At 44.3% G+C, this 25,589-nt stretch overlaps 1 protein-coding gene across 1 annotated transcript in view; it reads left to right on the top strand.

Moving 5' to 3' along the window:
* Positions 1 to 25,156, top strand: part of pdhx (pyruvate dehydrogenase complex component X) — a 236,851-nt gene extending 211,695 nt beyond the window's left edge. The window contains exons 10-11 of the mRNA XM_072272177.1: positions 20,331 to 20,395; positions 24,723 to 25,156. Coding sequence (XP_072128278.1) covers positions 20,331 to 20,395; positions 24,723 to 24,987 — 330 coding nt within the window. The 3' untranslated portion in view covers positions 24,988 to 25,156. The remainder of the gene's footprint in view (positions 1 to 20,330; positions 20,396 to 24,722) is intronic.
* Positions 25,157 to 25,589: the final 433 nt, after the last annotated feature.

Below are 25,589 nucleotides of genomic sequence, written 5' to 3' on the forward strand. Positions count from 1 at the left end.
TCAGTCCGCCAGAGTCTGTCTTCACATGCTGGGATAGACAACTCCCTATCTCACTGAGGGTTTGAGACCCGTCAGATACCCTCACCTGGTTTAGCCGGCTTGTCGAAGCCGTTGCCCCGGGTGTGGCCGCTGTCACATGCAAATGGCTACGGGGAGCCACAGGTGAGAGCTGAGTGCCAGGTGGGGACCAAAGGTGGACAAGCCACCCTGAAAAGGACACGACATGTTCCCCCACCAGAGGTGCTACCCCTCCCTGACACCCCATAACAACATAGTGGCCTGGGGTTCAGGGTAGCTGCTTTTATTCTCTCACCACCAAATTTTCTCTTGTAGTGGCGTGTTTTACTCCCCCTCCTGTCCCGTTCAAGTGGCATACATACCCATGAAAATCAGCTTCAAGCTGACTATCAGGATTTAAAATTCTAAGGAAATTAATTAGAGCTACACAATTGCAAGCTTTTGTGAAATTTTTCACATAGTCTTGTTTAAGATAAGTTTAAAGTGATATTGGTCTAAGATGGTTCATTAAAAGCCTACCTTTCTCTTTATCAGATAACTCGAGCAGTAGCCAAAGCGTTAGATGCAATCAACTCAACATGATATTTCAATGCAGAGTCAGGTTCTGGGATCTCTTTAATTATCATAAAGCACTTTTTTTAAAAATAGAAAAGTCAACAACTCTGCAATGCTATCCAAGAACACACAAAGCTCTTAAATTAATCGCCAAGGAATAATCTGCATAAGAATGCTGTATCCATGGTAATGCAATTAGTTTGGATGCAAGCTCAGGGGATTGGCAGAGAGAGACAGATAAGGTTTCTGAAGAAATTGATACACATTGTTCCAGTGTCTTGAGGGCTATCCTAAACCACCAAAATTGTACAACCTCTGTTAAGATAGAAAGATTATATCAGTTAATGACATGATTTGGCAATGAGAGCAAAATCCCTCACTGAAGCATTCTGAATAGCTATAAATTAAGAAATCTTTGTATTCAATCTGATATTATTGAAGTTGCAGACAAGAATGGATGTTCGTGGATATGAGGTGCTTTTAAATTTGTGTATTTTGAAGGAAACAGGCGGTATTTCAAGTGGAAGTGGTCATAAGTGGAATTGGTGGCTCTGAGGCAAACCATGGAGTATATCTGGTTTTGTGGGTGATTTACTTGCTCTTTGGCACAACTGGAAAGTAGTTTCTGCCAAGCTGGAATTCACAATTTGTCTTAGTACATGGGTGTCTGAAGTCAAAGTTACTATACTGCACAGTGTTCAGATTTAGGAGTACATGCAGAGGGACTTGCTGAAGACTGGTGTAGCCACCCCAAGGGCTCAGTGGGGAAGAATCTCATTTTGCTGCTGGAAAGGAAGGAATGAGGAAGCTCCTCAATTAGTGTAGTAGTACTAAGGGGCCACATGCGTACCAGCAGTGCTATGGATATAAAGAAAATAATAGAACAGTTATGAAAACATTGACTATGAATGGTTATTTTTCTTTAAAAATACTGGTGCAATACACTGGTCTCAGGTTAATAAAAAAATTAGTCACAAACAGTGTCTTGTATGAGTTAATCATGTTCTCCCTTCTTGCTGCATGAAGAGGTTGCTTTTTTAAACTGATGAATTGCCTCACTATCACAACTGATATTCTTTGAGAAGATGATGAACCAGGTTCTGAAGATATATTTTGTTGGTTCAGGTAGATGATAAGAATCTCAAGAAACTAAATTTAAAAAATGAAAGTAAGATTTTAATTGTCCTGGCTTTGTCAATGATACGCAGGATAATAAATTGTCCAGCTTACTGCTGATTAATTGCCTGTTTGCCTTTGTATGCAAATTGATATACTATAAAATAAAGATGGAAAACGCTGGAAAAATTCAGCAGGTCAGGGAGCAATTGTGGAGAGAGAGAAAACATTCTAATTTCAGGTCCCTCATCTTCAATCAAACCTGCAATATTCTATATGTTTCCCTCTCCACAGATGTTGCATACTTACTGTCCATTACGCCACTGGCATTTAGAGCAGCAATGCTGGTCCTCAGTCTCTGTCTGTCCTTGATCATCAAACACAGATATAGAAGGATTCTTCATTGCTGTTTCCATAACTATTTTGTTTGACCACTCAGGGTTGTTAGCCCTGTGCCGAACCTCCAAACCTGGAGGATCGGTGGGCCACTCTGAGTCTGGCCTCTATTCTTAGACTTCTTTGCTATGGGTGACCCTAGTAAGAGTCAAAGCGCAAAGCCCTGACTCCAACCAATATAGCTGTCTGAGTCATTGAGGCACGCAAGCCTCTAAGCCCCGTGACAAGGTTGTAGTCCTCCTGGAGAACAGATGCTGCATGATGTGTTATTTATTTCCAGTATTTTCTCTTTATATTTCAGATTTCAGCATCGACAGTCTTTGCTTTTTGCTTACCCATAGATAAAGGTGTACCCTACCAGGAGATTGTTTGATAGGGCAAAAGTGCTGTCGTCTAAGTGCAATTATTTATATTATTATTAGAGTGGGAATTGCTGTGTTGCATTCTACATGGATAGTCCCAGCAATTATCTGCTTTGAGTACTCCTCAACAAGGTATTACCAGCCATTTTAATAGGGACTTGCAGAAGTAGCAATATGTTGTGAGTGACATAAGTTCGTGTTCAGATCCCACTAAAGTAAATTGATAGATCAGTTTATTATTGTCACCATGTTGTGGTACAGTTTAAAAAAGCATTTTGCATGCAGTCTATACATATCATTTCATCATGTCAGTGCCCTGAGATAATACAAAATAGCTTCTTTAAGTGGCGACTCTGCAGGCAGCTCGAATGGGAATCACCAAATATTCCCGTTTAGGACTGCTACAGCTGAACTAAAATTGAAGAATTCAGAGTAAGATTGCAATCTGACCAAAGGGACATCAGGGATTGTTGTTTACTTTTCTTCACAGAAACATGGCTCACTCTCGCCATTCGGACACGGCACTGCAACCCAATATCTTCAGCATTTTTCCTCAAAGACATGTTATTTGAGTCTTTTAAAGGTAGAGGAGGTGGAGTGCGCCTCATAATTAACTCATTGTGGTGCTCAGTGTGATAGTTCTGTCTCAGTTCTGTTCACTCGACTTGGAACATCTAGCAGTCCAGTGTTGCCCATTTCATTGGCTGAGTAAGTTTTCTGCCATCATCCTGGTAGCGGTGTATATTCCACCTCAGGCCAGCATCAGACAGGCACTGGAAGAGCTGAGCACCCTGATCAGCAGTCACGAACAGTCTTCGTTCGCATTACTGGGGGTTTCAACCAGGCCAGCTTGAAGAAATCCCTGACCAAATACCACCAACATAGCTCCTGTGGAATCAGAGGAGCCAACTCACTTGACCACTGTTATATCAAGAAAGCTTACCGTGCTATCCCAAGCCCATTCTTTAGAAAGTCTGATCACCTGGCTGTACTTCTACTCACAGTGTATTGTTGTTCGTCCATCATTGGTGTCGATGAAGACCTCAACACCAGTATGATGGTGTCGAGACTAGCGCTTGATTTGGATTTAAGTGAGGGAGAGTTGCGCAGCGTCAGCCTCGCTGTCTCTTCCCAATTCCCATCTGGATCCAGTGGTAAGACAGAAGTCAAGACGGCTGGAGATGGGACTAGGTGCAGTGGATGTCCAGGACAACTTTTGGTGCTCTACACGTTCCACGACGCTTGCAGAGACCGCCTTCTTGACCATTGGACCTTCCATTGGTCTCATCCACTCAGTCTGCTGGAGTCTGTCTTCACATGCTGGGATAGACAACTCCCTTTCTCACTGAGAGTTTGAGACCCATCGGCTACCCTCACACGGCTTATCGAAGCCGTTGCCCGGGGTGTAGCCGCTGTCGCATGCAAACAGGTACGGGGAGCCACAGGTGAGAGCTGAGTGTCAGGTGGGGACTAAGGGTGGACTAGCCCCCTTGAAAAGGATGCGACATGTTCCCCCACCAGAGGTGCTACCCCTCCCTGACACCCCATACACCCTTCACAGTGAAGAAGCAGTGAATGAAGACCGCAGCACCAGTGGTGAGGATCAAGAAGGTATTGTCAAGGGAGGCACGAGACCAGCTCAGTAGGCTGGACAAAATTTCAGGGATTCATCTTCAGATTTAAATGAATATACCACAGTTGTCACCATCTTGTTCAAGACTTGTATGGAAGTGTGTGTCTTCAAGAACATATCCGAGATGCCTAAACCAAAAACTGTGGATGAACCAGGAGATTCGTGGTCTATTGAGGGCTAGATCTGTGGCATTCAAAGACCGGTGATCCAGAACTGTACGAGGTGTCCAGATATGACATACGGAAGGCTAAATGCAAAAATGTATATCTGATTGAAGTTAGAGATGGAATTGGATACATATCGGCTCTAATGAGGTATGCAGGCCATTACCTGCAAGGTGAAACCTAATGTCATGAATGGCTGAGCAACACACATAAAAGTTGCTGGTGAACGCAGCAGGCTAGGCAGCATCTCTAGGAAGAGGTACAGTCGATGTTTCGGGCCGAGACCTTTCGCCTGGAATGGGAACTGTACCTCCCTTAATTGCAGGACTCTGCAGAGAGTGGTGCGGACAGCCCAGCGCATCTGTAGTTGTGAACTTCCCATGATTCAGTACATTTACAAGGACAGGTGTGTATAAAGTGTCCGTAGGATCATTGGGGACCCAAGCCATCCCAACCACAATCTATTCCAGATGCTACCATCCAGGAAATGGTACCACAGCATAAAAGCCAGTACCAACAGGCTCTGGGACAGCTTCTTCCACCAGGCCATCAGACTGATGAACTCATGCTGATCTGAGTGTACTCTATATTACATTGACTGTTCTATTTATTATAAATGATCATAAATTACTATGATTGCACATTTAGATGGAGACATAACGTAAAGATTTTTACTCCTCATGCAAGATGTAAGAAATAAAGTCAATTTAATTCAATTCTCGGAGACCAAAATCAGAACATCTTTTGAGAGGATGAACCCTTGCAAGGCATCAGGCCCTAATGGTGTACCTGGTAGGGCACTGAAAATTTGTGCCAACCAGTGAGCGAGAATGTTCAAGGACATTTTCAATCCCTTACTGCTGCAGTTGGAGATTCCCAGCTGCTTCAAAAGGGCAACAATCATACCACTGACAAGAAGAGTAGGATGAGCAGTTTCAATGAGAATCATCCAGTTGCACTCACATCTGCTGTGATGAAGTGCTTTAAGAGGCTGGTCATGGCTAGAATCAACTCCTGCCTAAGCAATTTACCTATCACCACAATAGGTCTACAGCAGATGCAATCTCACTGGCTCTCCACTCGGCTTTGGATCACCAGGATAACAGCAATACCTATTTCAGGCTGCTGATTACAGCTCAGCGTTCAGCACAATCATACCCTCAGTTCTAATCAACAAACCCCAAAGACTCTGTAAACACGAGGAATTCTGCAGATGCTGGAAATTCAAGCAACTCACATCAAATTTGCTGGTGAACGCAGCAGGCCAGGCAGCATCTCTAGGAAGAGGTACAGTCGACGTTTCGGGCCAAGACCCTTCGTCAGGACTAACTGAAGAAAGAGCTAGTAAGAGATTTGAAAGTGGGAGGGGGAGGGGGAGATCCAAAATGATAGGAGAAGACAGGAGGGGGAGGGATGGAGCCAAGAGCTGGACTGGTGATTGGCAAAGGGGATATGAGAGGATCATGGGACAGGAGGCCCAGGGAGAAGGAAAAGGGGGAGGGGGGGAAACCCAGAGGATGGGCAAGGGGTATAGTGAGAGGGACAGAGGGAGAAAAAGGAGAGAGAGAAAAAGAATGTGTGTATGTAAATAATGGAAGAGGTATGAGGGGGAGGTTCCCCCCCTCCCCCTTTTCCTTCTCCCTGGGCCTCCTGTCCCATGATCCTCTCATATCCCCTTTGCCAATCACCTGTCCAGCTCTTGGCTCCATCCCTCCCCCTCCTATCTTCTCCTATCATTTTGAATCTCCCCCTCCCACTTTCAAATCTCTTACTAGCTCTTCCTTCAGTTAGTCCTGACGAAGGGTCTTGGCCCGAAACATCGACTGTACCTCTTCCTAGAGATGCTGCCTGGCCTGCTGCGTTCACCAGCAACTTTTATGTGTGTTGCTCCAAAGACTCTGTATCTCTCTCTGCAACTGGATCTTTGACTTCCTCATTGGGAAAGCACAGTCAGTGTAGATTGGAAAATCACCTCCTCCTCACTGACAGTCAACACTGGTGCACCTCAAGGACACATGCTTAACCCATAGCTCTGCTCTACCCTACACCCACAGCTGTGCTGCTAGGGACAGCTCAAACAACATCAATAAATTTGCCAATGGCATAACTATTGTTGGTGGAATTTCAGATGGTGATGAGGAGGCATACAGGAGTGAGATGGGTCAGCTGGTTGAGTGGTGTTGAAGCAACAACCTTATATTCACCGTCAGTAAGACCAAGGAATTGATTATGAGCTTCAGGAAGAGGAACACACACCAGTCCTTATCGTGGGATCAGCAGTGGAAAGAGTGAGCAGTTTCAAGTTCCTGGGCTCCAACATCTCTGAAGGTCTATCTTGCATCAACATGTTGATGCAATTATAAAGAAGGCACACAGCGGCTATATTTCATTAGGAGTTTGTGGAGACTTGATATGTCAGCAAAGACTCGTGCAAATTTCTACAGATGTATCATGGAAAGCCTTGTAATTGGTTGCATCTCCACCTGATATGGAGAGCCCACTGCAGAGGATTGGGAAAAGCTGCAGAAGGTTGCAAGCTCAAACAAGAGAATGTCTGCAGATGCTGGAAATCCAAGCAATACACACGAAATGCTGGAGGAAATCAGCAGGCGAGGCAGTGTCAATGGAAAAGATACAGTCAACTTTTCAGGCCGAGACCCTTCAGCGAACTCAGCCAGCTCCATCGTGGGCACTAGTCTACCCATCATCATGAACATTTTCCAAAGGCAATAACTAAAAAAGGCGCAATTCAGCATTAAGAACCCCCATCACCCAGGACATGCCCTTTTCTCATTATTATCATCAAGGAGAAGGTACAGGAGCCTGAAGACACACACTGAACATTTTAGGAACAGCTTCTTCCCGACCACCATCAGATTTCAGGATGGGCAAAGAACCTATGGACACTACCTCACTTCATTTTTCTTTTTGCTCTACTTATTTAATTAAACTATATATTTTTTCTTTATGTAATTTATAGTTTCTTTTACTATGTATTGCAATGCACTGGTGCAGCAAAACAACATATTTTACTACGCAAACAACTACATGAGCCAATCACATTAATACTGATTCTGATCCTGAGGGAAAACAATAACAGAATAATATAGAGTAAAATGTTACAGATACAGAGATTGTAGTGAAAGCAGACAAAGTGTATAGCCATAATGTGGTAGATTGTATGGTCAAGTGCCCATTTTATCATACAAGAGGATGGTTCAATAATGTTATAAAAGTAGGATAGAAGCTGTCCTTGAGCCTGGTGTGGCATGCTTTCGGGCTTTTGTATCTTTTACTTGATGGGAGGAAGAAAAAACTGTTTGTGGTGGAAGGCATCCTTGATTATGCTGGCTGCTTTACTGAGACAGCAGGAAGTGTAGGCAGTGTCCACAACTGTTTTTCATCAATATTCTGAGATTTGGAAGGTCAGCAACAACTCGTCTAACAAATCACCTCCATTCCACTGTATCACAGAACCTCAGTTTTGTTCCTTCCCTCCTGCCTTAAAATCTGTTAGGCTCCTAACTTTTCCAGGTTTTTCTGGGACATCTTTAATAGAAAATACTCCCTGTCTGTGAATCCCACCTGGCTTTTCTTCATATTTTCAGCCGCCTTTGTTTTCTATTCAGATGCCCACCATTGCAGCATTTTGCTTTGTTAGTGTGATAACTAATTTGTCAGTCAGTAAACTCTGATAACCAGGTATATTCAGCACTATGGTAACCAGATTTTCAGTAGATTTTCTTGAGTAAAGATAAAACAGTACTACAGATGCTGGAATCTGGAAGAGTCTCAAGCTGAAACATCAACATAGGACTCTTGCCTCCACAGATGTTGCTTAACTCACTATTTTCCCAGGGTTTTGATTTTTCAGGACGATTGGATGTTATTTCTGTGATGCAAACTAAACATTTCACCATATGTTTAGATATTTCAACATACATGTGACAAATAAAGCTAATCTTATAAATCTTACCTTACTAAACAAGGATACCTAAGTATCCCATTCTGACATGTCAGTCCATAGCCTCCTCTACTGCCACAATGATGCCACACTCAGGTTGGAGGAACAACACCTTATATTCCATCTGGGTAGCCTCCAACCTGATGGCATGAATATTGATTTCTTGAATTTCTAGTAATGCCGCCCCACCCCTCCACCATTTCCCTCTCACACCTAATCTCTTTACCTGCCCATCGCCTCTTTCTGGTGCTCCTCCCCTTTCCCTTTCTTCTGTGGCCTTCTGTCCTCTGGTCTCCTATCAGATTCACTCTTCTCTAGATCTTTATCTCTTTCACCAATCAACTTCCCAGCTCTTTACTTCACCCCCTTTCCCAGTTTCACCTATCACCTTGTAGCTCTTCCTCCCCTCCCCCGACTTTCTTACTCTGGCTTCTCATCTTTTTTCTCCAGTCCTGATGAAGTACCTCAGCCAAAAACATCAACTCTTCGCTCTTTTCCATAGATGCTGCCTGAGTTCCTCCAGCAGTTGTGTGTGTTGTTCATATGGTGAGCCTTCCCCAAAATCATTTTCATGAACCTCCTTTGAACCCTCTCCAATGTCAGCACATCTTTTCTTAGCTAAGAGCCCCAAAAGAGCTCATAATACTCCAAGTGAGGTCTCAACAGTGCCTTATAAGCCTCAGCATTACAACCTTGTTTTTATATTCCAGTCCTCTTGGAATGAATGCTAACATTGCATTTCCCTTCATCACCACAGACTCAACCTGCAAGTTAATCTTCAGGAAATCCTGCACAAGGACTTCCAAGTTCCTTTGCACCTTGGATTTTTAAAATTTCTCCGTTTAGAAAATAATCTATGCTTTTATTCCTTCTACCAAAGTGCATGACCATACACTTCCTGACACTGTATTTCATCTACCACATTTTTGCCCATTCTCCTAATCTGTCCAAGTCCCTCTGCAGCCTTCCTGTTTCCTCAGTACTACTTGCCCCTCCATATATCTTTGTATTATCGGCAAACTTGGCCACAAAGCCATCAATTCTGTCATCCAAGTTATTGTTATACAACGTAAAAAGAAGCCGCCTCAACACTGACTTTGCTGAACACCACCGGCAGCCAATCAAGAAAGGCTCCCTTTATTCCCACTCTTTTTCCCCTGCCGGTCAACCAGTGGTGTATCCATGCCAGTATCTTTACTGTAATACTCTGGATATTTATCTTGTTAAGCAGCCTCATGGCAGCACCTTGTTAAGGCCCTTCGAAAAATCCAACTACATAACATCCACTAATTCTCCTTTGTCTATCCTGTTCATTATTTCCTCAAAAAATTCCAACTAATTTGTCAGGCAGAATTATCCCTTATGTTGACTTTGGCCTATTTTACCATGTGCCTCCAAGTACCCCAAAACCTCATCTTTTAACAATCAATTCCAACATCTTCCTAACCACTGAGGTCAGGCTAACTGGCCTATAATTTTGTTTCTTCTGCCTTCTTCCTATCTTGAAGAGTGAAGTGACATTTGCAATTTTCCAGTCCTCCGGAACCATGCCAGATTCAATTGTTTCTTGGAAAATCATTACTAATGTCTCCACAATCTCTTAAGCTGCCCCTTTCAGAGTCCTGGGGTGGAGTCCAAATGGTCCAAGTGACTCATCTACCTTCAGACCTTTCAGCTTCCCAAACACCAAGTAATTGCAACTACACTAACTTCTGCCCTCTGACATTCTCAAACATCTGGCATACTGCTCGTGTCTTCCACAGTGAAGACAGATGCAATAGTTAATAAATTCATCTGTCATTTTCTCATCCCCCATTACAACCTCTCCAGCATCATTTTCCAGCATTCATAGTCATACTGTATCATTACAGTTGCACCATAAATAATTAAATAGTAATATGTAAATTATGCCAGGAAATTATGAAATAAGTCCAGGACCAGCCTATCGGCTCAGGGTGTCTGACCCTTCAAGGGAGGAGTTGTAAAGTCTGATGGCCACAGGCAGGAATGACTTCCTATGACGCTCAGTGTTGCATCTCGGTGGAATGAGTCTCTGGCTGAATGTACTCCTGTGCCCAACCAGTCCAATATGTAGTGGATGGGAGACACCTCTCTTTTACTCTTTATATTTGGAAAAAACTTTTGGTATCCTCTTTGATATTATTGGCTAGCCAACCTCCATATTCATCTTTTCCCTTCTTATGGCTTTTCCAGTTGCTTTCTTTTAGTTAAATTTTTTCCAGTACTCTGACTTCTCACTAATTTTTGCTTTATTATATGCCCTCTCTTTTACTTTTATGTGAGTAAAAGTTGAGGAGAAGATGGCGACGCGACGCAGCGCGCATAGCCTCTCCGGTGAAATGATATTGTATTTGTAAGTAGGATGCCGTGCACAATTTTGATTTGATGGAGACAGCCGTGAGAGCACAGAGGAGCACCTGGATTAACTTCTGAAATGCCCGGTTTGCAGCCGCTGCTACTGTGCGATCGAGAATCTCCAGAGGGAAGGCCCCAAAATCCTCGGCTTTGCCTCCTGCTGGCGACCAGGGCTGAGGTCGAAGCGTTCAGCAGATATGGTGCTTGGTGCTCGCTGTTGGAGGGCTGGTCAGAGCTCAAAGTTTTCGGACGACTCAGAGTCGGACTGTGGTTGGGTATGGCAGGGAGAGTTTTCTTCCTTCTCCCATCTGTGTGAGATGTGGGACTTTCGAGAGACTTTGAACTTTTTGCCGTGCTCACAGCTTGTTCTTCGTCAAATTACGGTGCTGTTTGCACTGTTGTAACTATATGTGGTTTTTGTCAGTTTTTCAGTCTTGGTCTGTCCTGTGTTCCTGTGATATCACACCAGAGGAATATTGTATCATTTCTTAATGCATGCATTACTAAATGACAATAAAAAAGGACTGCATGTCCTCATAATCTAATCTAATCTAATCTAATGTTGGCTTTGACTTCCCTTGTCGGCCACGGGTGTGTCATCCTGCCTTTAGAATAATTCTTTGGGTTTTATCTGTTCTGCACCTTCTGAATGGCTGTCAGGAACAACAGCCATTGCTGCTCTGCTAGTGCCCCTTTCCAATCAACTTTGGTCAGCTCCTCTGTAATTCCCTTTATTCTACTGTAATACTGATACATCTGACTTTAGCTTCTCAATTCTCAAATTGCAGGGTGAATCTTATCATATTATGATCACTGCCTCCTGAGAGTTCCTTTACTTTCGAATCCTAATCAAATCCAGTTCATTGTACAGCACCCAGTTCAAAACAGCTGATCCCCTAGTTGGCTGTTTCCAAATTGCACTTAATTCTTTTCTTGTGATTTCTCAATTCCTTCCCTCCATTCAACTCAGCGGACTGCATCATACTCCCATCTGACACACTCTTCCCCCATCCCACCCCACCCCTCACTGGACCCATAGCTGCACTCATTTGCAGCTGTCACATGAATGGCACACACTCCCATAAACACTGCTTACTGAGGTCTTGTCTCCTAGTACCAGCCTGATGGCCTTTAACAGCACAGGATAATTAGTGGTATTTAAAATATAGGTTAAGTTGATTTGAATAGGTTCAGAATGAGAAATAATTTAAGGAATAAAAAGAGGTACTAGTTAAGACATTAAATCATATACAATGAAATAAAGTAATAAAAACAACTTGACTAAGCTTACATTTGTTAATGAAGGTCACTGGTCTTATTCAGATTAATGACACCACTTTAAATACACAGCTGAGGAGCCATGCCCGAGTATAACTGGTCCATCAAGATTAGGTTATGGAATGCCCCGACCTGCATGGCAAATCCAAGGCTTGGAGTGCTGGTCTGATATCCATACGCTCTACACCTTTGGGTGCTGTACAAGAGTGTCTGTCTGGCATGTGCTGTGGGGTGGGAGGGACAGAAAATTAAGCTTTCTGGTTGTCAGTATGATCCATTACAATGGACTTGCCCAGAGGCATGTATGAAAGCCTACTGGTTCTCAGTTGGTAGAGGTACTTTTTTTTCCTAACATCCTTCCTGTTAAAATCTACCTTGCCATATCCCATAGTCTCAGAATTTCAGATATGCCACTCTGTTTTCCTTACATTGCCCTTCTGTCAGCAGAAATTGGAGAACCCTTATAATCTACTCCATTTGCTGTCTCATTCTCACATAGACAAGGTGACCCAGTTCTCAGCTTCCATGCCATGTCCTTCCACGGTAGCACCAAAATATGATTGTAACACTGAGCACATCTCTCACTTCCTCTTCCTTCCTGGGACCGTTCTTTCTCCCATCACCGCAGGCTCTGAGAGTCTCACAGAGATTGCCTGTACTCATTCACTCTTAAGACAACAGATGTATTTGCTGTTCTCTCTCAGCAAAATAATTCAATCTACCTGTGTAATTCCAATCCTTTGTACGACTGGAATTACATAAGTCTGTCTGTCTGTCTGTCTGTCTCTGTCTCTCTCTCTCTCTCTCTCTCTCTCTCTCTCTCTCTCTCTCTCTCTCTCTCTCTCTCTCTCTCTCTCTCTCTGTCTCTCTCTGTCTCTCTCTCTCTGTCTCTCTCTCTCTCTCTCTCTATCTATCTATCTATCTCTCTATCTCTCTATCTATCTCTCTATCTCTCTATCTCTCTCTCGCTATCTACCCCATAGAATGATGATGGTTCTCAGTCAGTTAGTGGAGTTTGATATGTGCGTCCTGGAGTGACTGTACAGGCCGATCCTTGACAGGCATTGCTTGCCACATAGTTGGCAGGTGAGGCCTGGAGGGGTAGCAGGGGCAGAAGCTCTGTTGTGGCACTTCCTGTGCCTTTCCTCTGTTGCCTCATTGAGCTTGTTCTCAGCAGCGTCCACACCTTTTCTGATGGCGTCCCTCCACTGTGAGCAATCTTGAGCCAGATCCTCCCATGTTGATGGGGCAATGTCAGCTTTCTTGAGGCTCCTGTGCAAAACACCCTTGTACCATAGTCGCTGGCCTCCTCGTTTTCGGGTATCACTGGACAGTTGGCCGTACAAGGTGTCCTTGGACAGTCTTCCGTCAGGCATTCTGACAGCATGTCCTGCCCGGTGCAGTTGGGCTGACATCACCAAGGTTGAAACTGCTGGCATTCTGGCTCGAGAGAGGACCTTGGTAGTGGAGACCTTGTCTCGCCAGGTGGTCTTCATCAGAGAATGTAGGTGATGCTGCTGCTGCAGTTGGTCAAGCTGGCATAAGTGTCTCTGATATGGCACCATGTCTCACATCCGTATAACAAGGCTGATATGACAATGGCCCTGTATACCTTGCACTTGGTGGCCAACCTGATGTTCTGTGACCAAACTCGATCTTTCAGCTGACCAAAGGCAAAGCAGGCTTTTCTGGTTCTTGACTCAGTCTCTGCATCCAGAGAAGCTGAGGATGTTATTATGCTGCTCAGGTAGCAAAACTTGTTGACAGCATTGAGATGAGTGTCATCAATGAGGACAGTTGGTTCTTCGTAGCTTGAGCCAGGAGCCAGTTGGTACAAAACTTCCGTCTTTTTCAGGCTGATTGTTAGTCCGAAGCTTTTGGCTGCACTGGCAAAGCGACTGGTGATCTCCTGTAAGTCTTCGACCAGTGCACAGTCATCAGCAAACTGTAGCTCATGCGCCACAATGTCCCTGACTTTTGTTTTTGCTCTCAGTCTTGCAAGGTTGAGGAGCCCACCTTCAGCCCTTGTTTGTAGGAAGACCCCTAACTTCAGGTCTGATGTGGCATCCTGAAGAACAGCAGCGAAGAATAGTCCGAACAGAGTAGGAGCCAGAACACAACCCTGTTTTAGCAGTTGCTGATGGGAAATGGGTCTGACGACTCACCACACATGTTGATGCGACCTTCCATGCCTTCGTGGAACTGATGGATGATGTTGGTTAGGCATGGAGGACAACTGAATTTTGGTAGGAGCTTCCACAGGCCATTTCTACCAACAGTGTCAAACGCTTTGGTTAGATCAACAAATGTGACATAGAGACTTCTCTGCTGCTCAACACATTTCTCTTGGAGCTGCCTCAGTGAAAAGATCATGTCCACTATACTACGGCCTGTTCGAAAACCACACTGGCTTTCTGGAAGGATTTTGTCACTGATGTTGGACACTAAGCGTCAAAGGATGATCTTCGTGAGGCATTTTCCTGCGACTGACAGAAGAGAGGTGCCACGGTAATTGCTGCAGTCTCTCTTGTCTCCCTTGTTCTTGTAGGTGGTCACGACTGATGCGTCTTTGAAGTCTTGTGGTAGTTCTGCAGCTCCCCACACTTTGTGAACAGCTGGTGCAGGCATGATGTCAGTGTGTGACCACCATACTGATAGATTTCTGCTGCGATACCATCAGACCCTGGTGCTTTGTTGGGTTTTAGCTGTGATGGCTTTGATAACCTCGTGAAGAGTAGGGGAAGCATCTAGCTCGAACAGTATGGGTCGTGGGTGTATTCTGCCCAGTGCTTCATCGATGATGGTTCCTGGTCTGTACAGCAGCTCGTGGAAGTGTTCTTGCCATATTTTCATGTGCTCTGACTTCTCAGTAAAGATGGATGTACTGTCCTTGCTCAGGAGTTATGAGGTGCCTTGTTTTGATGGACCATACACAACCTTGATTGCTTCATAGAAGCTTCTTGAGTCATTACAGTCAACGAAGGCTCATAACTCCTTGACCTTGTTCGCCCACCACTGGTCTTTCATAGCTCTGAGCTGCCTCTGCAAAGTTGATTTTGCACTCAAAAAGCCACAATTTTTGGAACTTGAGTTTGGGTGTCGAAGGAGAGCCTGGTGTGCAGCTGCCTTAGCTCTTAGAAGGTCTTACACAGCTTGGTTGCTCTCATCAAACCAATCCTGATGCTTGCATTTGGCTTTCCCCAAGGTGTCCTGGGCAGCGCTGTAGACCGTTTCTGTGAAGGCATTCCAGTGCTCAGTATATCGTCTGGTGGATTCTCAACCAGTCTGCTTAGAGCAGTTTCCATAGAGGATTTCAGGGCATCAGCACACTCGCGATGTTTCAATTTGGTAGTGTTCAGCTTTTCGGGTGGATTGGCAGCATTCAGTCTGCGTGGAGGTTTGATCGATAGGCATAGATCCGACCACACCATTTGATGATCAGTTGAGCACTCAGCTCCACGCTTAACTCTGGTGATACGAACGTCAGAGATGGCTTGTTGTTGGCTGATGACATAGTCAATGAGATGCCAGCTTTTAGATCATGGATGCATCCATGTGCATTTGAGCTTGTCTGGTAATCTGAACAGTGTGTTAGTAATGCACAGTTTGAATTCTGTGCACATCGAGAGGAGCAGTAGACCGTTACCGTTACTGTTGCCAACCCCTTGCGTCCAATCACACCAGTCCACACGGTGGACTCCTTGCCGTCCCTAGCATTAAAGTCTCCCAGCAACAGCAGCCTATCGGAAGTTGCCACACTACTGATGGTGGTTTTCAGCTCAATGTAGAATGCCTCCTTGACTTCACTGGGATTAGTCAGAGTTGGGGCATAAACGTTTGGTGAGGTGACGTTTTCCTTGCAGAGGTGTACGCAAGGTCTGGATTCGGTCACTTACAGCAACAGGCAGGGTTGGTAGCTTTGCTGCGAGGCAGTTCTTGATAGCCAAGCACACACCAGATTCTCTTCGTTCTTCTTTGGGCCTGCCAGACCAGAACAATATGTACCTTCCTTTCTCTTCACAAAGCGTGCCCTCTCCGGCGAGTCGTTTGAGCACACGAGCAACAAGTGCAGTGCTTCTCTCTGGGCGATCTGAGTTAGCATTTTCCAATAGAGTTCATATGTTCCATGAGGCAACGATCAGACTCTGCTTGTGATTCTTACCGCTAGAGTTGGACGACCCGCCAGCCACGGCAGACTGGCCAGGTTGGTGTGAGCGGGCTTTGTTTGAGCCACCTTTTCTAGGCCCTTCCCTAATTATAGGGTGAGCAGTGCCTCCCTAAACAGGGCTGCTCAGACGCAGAGGATGCTGCCTCACCGGATCTCCGCTCTGTAATCCATGTGTGACCACTGTTACGTACCCCGTAACTGGGTTGCCAAACCAGCAGAAATGGATCACTCAGTTGGAGTCTGGATTACTAGAACTAAGAAAGTTTTATTAAAGAAACAAGCAACACAGTAATCGAAAGGATAATAAATGCAACAGTTCAGCAATGATAAACACACATGTGCACAGAATTAAGATAACAGGATCAACCAAGCTCTATCGTTGTCTAGGGGTAAATGACCAATTTCAAAGTGACACAAAGTCCAGTTCAATTTAGTTCAGTTCGCAGTAATTGTTGCCATGGCGATGGACAATGTGGGGGGAAGGAGAGAGAGAACGAGACTGAATGATCATTCAAAACGGCTTCCACACACAGACCTGCGATATTGCTCACAAGCAGCTTTCGGGCGAGTCCTTTGTGATGTCACCTGAGGTCACCAACTGTGACCCCTCCTCCAGATGCGGTCGATCCTCTGCAGTGAACCCGGCACCCAAGCAAGGGCGGACACACACCGGGTTCCCGCTGATCGTACCTTTCCACCCTGTGCGTTTGTGGCCCGGTACTTCCCACCGACTCGTGAGAGGCGCACAGCTTCCAGGGTCTCGTTACCTCGAGTGTCGTGTGTGTCCTGCCTTAGCGAACCTGTCCCTTTTTATCCCCCTGCTGGGGTATCGCCTGTCCATCACTTCAAACAGTTCAGGGTTCAAAGGGGGAGCCGCTCTAGACAGCTCTCTCTCCCGTCCCTTCATTACACATCTCCAGATCGCCTGTCCGTCACTTCAAACAGTTCAGGGTTCAAAGGGGGAGCCGATCTTGACAATACCCAGACTGATGGCTCCTTCATTAACACCTCCAAATGCTGCTTCATTGTGTGCCTTATCTCTCCCTCCCCTGAGGACAGGTGGCAGACCAACTGCTGATGCCACTGGTGCTAGCCCAGGCCAGCAAACATCTTAATTTATGTGTATTCTCGTCACACCACTCTCCCCCTGCCGCCTGCATGCAGACTGCCTCCCTGAACAGGGCTGCTCAGACACAGAGGGTGCTGCCTCACCGGATCTCCACTCTGTAATCGATGTGTGACCACTCTCCCCCTGCCGCCTGCATTCAGACTGCCTCCCTGACCAGGGCTGCTCAGATGCAGAGGGTGCTGCCTCACCGGATCTCCACTCTGTAATCCATGTGTGACCACTCTCCCCCTGCCGCCTGCATTCAGACTGCCTCCCTGACCAGGGCTGCTCAGATGCAGAGGGTGCTGCCTCACCGGATCTCCGCTCTGTAATCCATGTGTGACCACTCTCCCCCTGCCGCCTGCAGGCAGACCTGTGACTACGGCTCCCAGCTGGTAAGCCTACCACTTTCCCACTTGTCTACCGCTACAGGACTTGGGTGTGTTGAGGATACCCCACTCCTCAGAAAGGAACAGCGTGTGTGTGAATGGATTTTAGGTGAGTAGGGGGTTGCACAGGTCCAGACCCACCCTCTCGACATCCCCTCCCAGATCCAGTGGCATAGTGGGGTCCAAGACGGCCGGGGGAAGTTCTGTTGCAGTGAATGGCCAGACCAAGCTTCGACGCAAGGGATGCCCTTTCTGTGCTTCACAGCATGTGTTTGCTAGATGGCCGTTGACCCTATGAGAGGGTTCATCCACCCTTTGACAGGTCTTGTTTCTCGTCCTGCAGGGTGTCTAGCCACCCTCCTCACCAGGCAAGCCTGGTGGGGGAGCCAGTTTAGTCGCTGACCACCCGACCATGCGACAGGTAGTACTGGGTTACATGGTACCAGTAGCACTCAGATGAGTGACCTGACCAATATCTAGTACATTGAATTATTTGACTGAATGTTCTTTTTTTGTACTGAAATGCATTCCGGAACTCACTATGGACAACACCTAGTCTCAAATGTGCTTCACAGTCATTTAGCTATATCTAAAGATCAGTGTTCTTGCCAGTTTTCCACATGACACTTCTTGTGTTGTATGTCCTACTTGTGATTTCCACTTAGCTGCCTCAACTTTTCATTCTTGATTCATCCCCACCAGTGCCCTCCTCCCACCTTCTGAATGTTAGAGATGTTTTTGGAGAAGCACTAAAATAAAGTTCTTTTCTAAAGACTGTGTCATCTGGATTAATAAAGATGCTGCTTATTGCTTGCCTGTAATATAATGTATTCATACATAATTTAAACAGCTGGTACAGCTCCTTTATCACAGTACCAGTTTGACCTTTAATGGCTGTTTTATTCCTCTGCAGAGCGAACATGTTTTAATCTCACTCAAATACCATCTACAAATTTTATTTCCAATTCTTTAACCCATAAGGTCATAGAGTTATAAACATTGAAACAGGCTCTTTAGTACATCTCGTCCATGTTGATAAAGATTAGTCCAATTGGGCACTCTGAATCTTTTTGATCCATCACCTGTCCATATGTCTTTGAAACATTGTAAGTGTGTCCACCTCTGCAGCTTCTTCTGGCAGTCAGTTTCATATACCCACCAGTCGCTGTGTGAACAAGTTTCCATCAGGCTTCTTTTAAACCTTTCCCTCTCATCCTAAATCTATATCCTCTGGAGTCTAGACTTAGATGCTGCTACCGTTAACTATCGAATAGCACAGCATAGAACAGACCCTTCAGCCCACTATATTGTGCTTAATTAATTAAGTTAGTGACAACTAACTACACAAATCCTAATTATGGCCCATACCTCTTCACGGTCTAAATATACATGTACCTATTTGAGAGTCTCTTCAGCACTCTATCATTTCTGCCTCCATCACCATCCCTGGCAGTGCATTCTAGGCACCTGCCACTCTCTGTGTGGAACAAAGCTTGGCCTACACATCTCCTTTGAACTTTTCCCTCATCTTTTACCCTGGAGAAGAAAAGACTGTGATTATTCACCTTACCAGTGCCTCTTGTTGCACCTGCGATCGGAGTCACCAGAGAGACACCGAAGTTCGTGATGTAGAAATCCTTGCCTTTGCGAATGAGAATCGCTTCCCAAACTTCCCTTCTACTGTCAGTGACTACCTTCATCCTCCCTGTGTTCAGGAGCTCTGCAATGGTATGGGGAGTCTGTAGTTTGAGTTTGTCCCATCATCGCAACATGTTCACTTCCTTGCACTGCCTATGCTACACAGCGTGGAAGTCCTGCTACAACAGCTGCCTGTCTTGTTGAATAATATTGTGTCCCCATGGGGCTGTACCGCTCCTGTGTTGTAATACCCTCTCTCATTGCTGCATTAAAGGTGAAAGGGATATGCCTCATCGGATACCCTGGTACATCTGTGGTGGATCAAAGGGCGTGTATCCATGCTGTAGGTCTGGCTGTGAAGTAGAATATCAGATGACTTGATGTTTTGTGAATGTTTGACCAGTTAGCTAGAGGTAGTCCCACGTATAGTGACGGGGAATGCATTGTTCAGGATTACTGAGAATCAGAAATAGGTTTTATTGTCACTGACACATGCCATGAAATTTATTGTTTGCAGCAGTGGTACAGGGCAAGAGATTAAAGTTACAATATAAGTAATTTGTTTGCATTATTGATTTTTGTAGCTGTGAGTTGCACTAATAAATAAATAATGTGATAAAGTAATAGTGAGGAGGTATTCATGGACCACTCAGAGTTCTGATAACAGAGGGAAAGAAGCTGTTCTCAAAGTGTTGAGTGTGGGTTGTCAGTCTCCTGTATCTCCTTCCTGATGGTAGGATGAGAAGAGGGCATGTCTCTGATAGTGCAGGTCCTTAATGATAGATGCCACTTTCTTGAGGCACCACCATTTGAAGATGTCCTTGGTGGGGAGGCTTGTGCCCGTGATGCACAGTGGTCAATATCCAGTTCAGTCAACAGTCATAACTCAAACAGTGGATGTAATTTTCACTGAGATCACTAAACCTATTGATTTTATTTTCCATTCTGTTTACATGCATCCATAGATGGAAACTGTCCTCAGTACTTTTACTTTAGTTTGTTAGTTGTCTGAGTATATGGTCTTCACAAGAAGTCTGTGAAGTTACTGAGAGTACATCGAGAAACAGTTTTCTCTTTGGTTGGTTAGAGTTCTCTCTGTAGCACATGCTGTTCTTCAGAAGTACCATGAAAGGAATTGACAGCTGTGTTTATAATTTCATTCCAGGTACTAGCAAATAAAGCCAAAGCAGGAAAATTACTACCAGAGGAATATCAAGGAGGCTCATTCAGGTAAAATGGCAGCAATCCTGAGTTTATATCTCTGTCATTGTAGCTTTGGTTATGGGGTTTTAAAGTAGTGGGGGCATGCTGTATGTGGTGAAGGTAAGCCCTTTTATTCTGCAATCCTCCCCTTTCACTTTTGTTTTCATTCCTTTATTGGCTATGCTGACACTGTAAGTGGTGAGCCATTATGTGCGTTTGTAACTCTACCAGAACAGCACATGCTTTGTATGTACTGCAAGTTGTCTAGGTGATTTGTGTTTGGTAAACTTTCAGTATTGGTGTCCTGCAAGACAAGCTGATACAGAAATAATGCTGTCAATGCTCTTTTGAAAATAAATTTTGGACCCAAATATGTAGTTGAGAAGCTGTATAAAATGTTTTAAACTTCCTACTGAAGCAAACATGGGCCCTCTTAAAACCAAACATTGGAGTATTTTGCTAAAATACCTATTGACTTTGACACCTCTTAACACTTAAAAGTAGTACAGAGACATTAATAATTTCTGGACATTGACTGTATATAAAGTAACTGTAAATTACACTCAGTAGACATTTTATTAGGTACCCCCTATACCTGATAAAGTGGCCACTGAGTGTATGTTCATGGTCTGCTGCTGCTGTAGCCTACTCACTTCAAGATTTGGCATGTTGTGCATTCAGAGGTGTACTTCTGCACACCGCTGTTGTAATGCATGGTTATTTGAGATACTGTTGCTTTCCTATCAGCTTGAACCACTCTGGCCATTCTCCTCTGCCTTTATTAACAAGGCATTTTCCCCCACAGAACTGCTCACTAGATATTTATTGTTTCTCTCATCATTCTCTGTAAGCTTTATAACTGTTGCATATGAAAATCCCAGGAGACCAGCAGTTTTTGAGATACTCAAACCACCCCGTCTGGCACCAAGAATCATTGCATGGTCAGAGTCATTTAGATCACATTTCTTCCCCATTCTGATATTTGGTTTGAACAACAGCTGAACCGCTTCATCACGTCTGCACGCCTTTATACATTGAGTTGCTGCCACATGATTGGCCAATTAGATATTTGCATTAATGAGCAGGTGTACCTAAATTAGTGGCCACTGAGTCACGTAGTGACTTAGTCTGTTTGTCGAGATCACATTGCTTCTATGCAACCTCATTCCATGTCGCAAACAGAGGGTACCCAAATGGAGAGAGCTATCTAATTTTGCTTACAAACTATACAGACCCAAATACTTTGATTAGATTGGAAGGGTGTGATATCAATGACAGCACTGAAAGTTCGGAATTTTCCATATTGCATTGACTTTGAGAGTGGTATACAGCAGCCACCTCCCAACCTTTCTCCAGTAACCACTTGGGTTAAAACAGAGCCTTTAAGATGACTGATTAAATTAAGAATGATTCAAATGGCATGCTTTGGTCCAAGGATGACTATTAGCTGAGGAAAATGCGGTTGTTTTAATGTCATATGTTTTAATGAGATAGGAGTGGAAAGGTTGTATTTCTGAGGAATGATGAGCCACCTGGAGCAGAATTAAAAAGCAGAATCAAATAGTCTTCATTTTACTACCTGGTCCTACGCGCAAATTGGTAAAGGGCAAATAAGATTCGAAAAGTAAATGCATAGCTGTGTCCTGTCCCATGATCCTCTCGTATCCCTTTTTGCCTATCACCTGTCCAGCTCTTGGCTCCATCCCTCCCCCTCCTGTCTTCACCTATCATTTTGGATCTCCCCCTCCCCCTCCAACTTTCAAATCCCTTACTCACTCTTCCTTCAGTTAGTCCTGACGAAGGGTCTCGGCCTGAAACGTCGACTGCACCTCTTCCTACAGATGCTGCCTGGCCTGCTGTGTTCACCAGCAACTTTGATGAGTGTTGCTTGAATTTCCAGCATCTGCAGAATTCCTGTTGTTTGCATAGCTGAAAGATTGGTTTGGGAGGAATAGTTTCCAGTACAAGAGTAGTAGAATATAAGAGCAAGGACATATTGCTGTGGTTTTATAAGGCATTGGTCAGACCACTTTTGGAGTATTGTGAATAGTTTTGGGCCCCTTATCTAAGAAAGGATGTGCTGGCATTGGAGAGCATCCAGAAAGGGTTTACAAGAATGATCTCGGGGGAAAAAAATGTTAAGGTATGAGGAGCGTTTGATGGCTCTGAGGCCTGTACTCACTGGAGTTTAGAAGAATGAGGGGGGATTTCAATGAAACCTACCAAATATTGAAAGGCTACATAGAGTGGATGTAGAGAGGATGTTTTCGATGGTGGGAGAGTCTAGGACCAGAGAGCACAGCCTCAGAATAGAAAAACATCCCTTTGGTACAGAGATGAGTAGGAATTTCTTTAGCCAGAGGGTATTGAATCTGTGGAATTCATTGCCACAGACGACTGTGGAGGCCAAGTTGTTAGGAACAGCATATTTAAAGCAGGAGTTGATAGGTTCTTGATGAATAAGGGAGTCAAAGGTTATGGAGAAAAGGTATGCAAATGAGGTTGAGAGGGAAAATAAATCAGCCATGATTTAATGGCAGAGCACACTCAATTGGCTGAATGGCCCAACTCTTCTATGTCTTGTGGTCTTATGAGCCACTTGCATTCATGATGGGTGAAGAGAGAGGTGTTCCAATGGGAGCCCAGCTGGGCCAGTTACACAAAATGAGTTTAAACAAGTTAATGGGCGAGGGTTCCAGCGGTGGGAGATTAATGCCTTCAAAGAGAAATGAAGGAACGCTGAATAAGAACAGTAATGGAGAAAATCAAAGTGTGATAGGAAGCGACAGAAAATATAAACAGAAGTAAGCAATAGAAAGTGAATCCAGGGGATGTAAAGCTGTCAAATGCCACAACCTAAGGTTCTTAATGTGAATGCATAGAACATTTGTAACAACATAAATGTGTTGATGTAACAAATGGGGAGAAAATGAGTTTGATTTAACAGCTTTTATAGAGATGTGGGTGCAGTGTAACTAGGATTTGGGAACTCAATATGCTGAAGAATAGACAAAAGGGAAAGGAGGAGAGTTGGCATGCTTCATCAAAGAAAGCATAGTTGCAATGCTGAGTCATTATTTGGACACAATATATCACGTTGACAAATTAGTTTGGGTGGAAGTAGGAGTAGCAGGGAAAAACATACTGATGGGAGTAGTCTTTTGGGCCCCAAGATGTTGTGTCTCAACAGGTCATGGCATAAATGGGGAAACATCAAAGCACGCAAGAAAGGGAATGTGATCATCATGAAGGATCTTAATCTGCATATCAACTGAATTAATCGAACTGTCGAGTATTAAGGAAGAGGAGATTGTGTGGTGCATTGTTTCTTAGAGAAATAAGTTATTTATTCATTCAGATACAGTGCAGAATAGGCCCTTCTGGCCCTTTGAGTTGCGTCGCCCACCAATCTCTGATTTAATCCTAGCCTAATCATGGGACAATTTACCTGCCAATCAATATGTAGGAGGAAACCGGAGCACCCAGATGACATCCATATGGTCACAGGGAGAACGGAGCAGCAGCAGGAATTGGACCAGGGTCACCTGTACTATAAAGCACTACACTATCGTGCTGCCCCCAAAGTTATAGAACTTTGCCGTAGTAGGCTAGTTTAGACATAATTAAACTGGAAAAAAAAAAACCCTTGTTTAGGAAAAGAGAGAGATAAAAATGGGAATCTGTTGCCCGTGTTACTTTATATTGTTGACAAGATGCTGGAATCGTGACCATCTTTCAGATACAATCAATTCCTCAATCAAAGTAGTCCTGAGGAAGAATTGGGTCGGGTGGGTTGAAGGAACTCACACCTGTTTTTTTTTTTACCTTATCCAGTAATTCCATTATCCCCAGACCACCAGCTGGGACTGAGCATGCATTTAATCCTTGGACAAGTAGACAGGAAAGGACCCATGAAAATTAATAACCAATAGTTTATTACTTTTTCTCTTGACTGCTACACCTTCTCCCATTCCTGCAGTGAATAAGAAACAAATGGAGTTGAGAGTAGTGAAAAAGAAGTGAGGTAAAAACAGTATGTCCTCAGAGACCAGCATGCACATATTACTTTGTACATTTAGTAATGGCTTTTGGGATATAATAGCGATTGGTTCAAAGCTACTTTGGAATGTTGACACTGATAAGCACAAAATTCTAAACCTCACTCTGTAACAATATTCAGGGGACTAGTACTGTTAGATAGGTAACCCACGTGGGGTGGGCACATACTGAATTGGACAAGGAACTGCAGACAGGAACCTGTTGATAGACATCTGGATATGAACAGGAGGTGATGGCTGGGTGTCAAAGATGCAGCAGAAATTAAACGACCAGTTTTGTATGTTCTTCCTTCCAGTATTTCCAATTTAGGAATGTTTGGCATCAGCGGGTTCAGTGCTGTGATTAACCCCCCTCAGGCGTGTATCCTGGCCATTGGACAGTTGCGCCACGATCTGACAGTTTCTGAAGATGATGCTGGTAACCCCAACCTCTGTCGGAAAGATATGATGATGGTCACTCTGTCCAGTGACAGCCGAATTGTAGATGATGAACTTGCTTCTCAGTTCTTAGAGAACTTCAGGCTTAACCTGGAGAACCCAAGCCGACTGGCTTTGTTCTAGCCTGCATCTTCTGAGCTTCATTTTCTCTAGGACTTGTTGTGAAGCAGAGGGTAACACACAATGCACACAGAGTATATTTCATTGCAAGTTCTATAATGCTGCAGGGAACTTCACCCTGCCCCAGTTGTTACATGTACGCAAGAGAAAATAAAATTTATTATTTATTTCACTGGGCTGCAGTCTTTGTCTCTTCATTATCAATGTTGCATGACCAGGCATATTCTTTCTGCACAGGAGGAGAATTAAGATGCAAACATGCAAGGGTTCAAAACCTTGTGAGCTCAGATGTACCTGGCAAACAACTCAGTTTAGAGCATTGGCTCTTGGTCTGAAACACAGAAATATCCCTTACTCTCTAGGGTGCTGTGTCCTCCAGAGAAGGCAAGGTTTGTAGATAGAAAGTGCATATTTTAAGAACATAAGAAATAGAAGGAGGAATTGACCATCTAGCCTTTCAAATCTACTCCACCATTTAGTTCGATAGTGGCTGCTCTACTACCTCATTGCCATGTTCCTTGCCCTGTTAGAATTTCAGTCAGTGACTGAGCCTCTACAGCCCTCTGCGGTCAAGAATGCCAAAGATTCTTCATCCTCTTTATGGA

This window comes from Mobula birostris, chromosome 11 (genome assembly GCF_030028105.1).
Source record: "Mobula birostris isolate sMobBir1 chromosome 11, sMobBir1.hap1, whole genome shotgun sequence".
NCBI lineage: Eukaryota > Metazoa > Chordata > Chondrichthyes > Myliobatiformes > Myliobatidae > Mobula > Mobula birostris.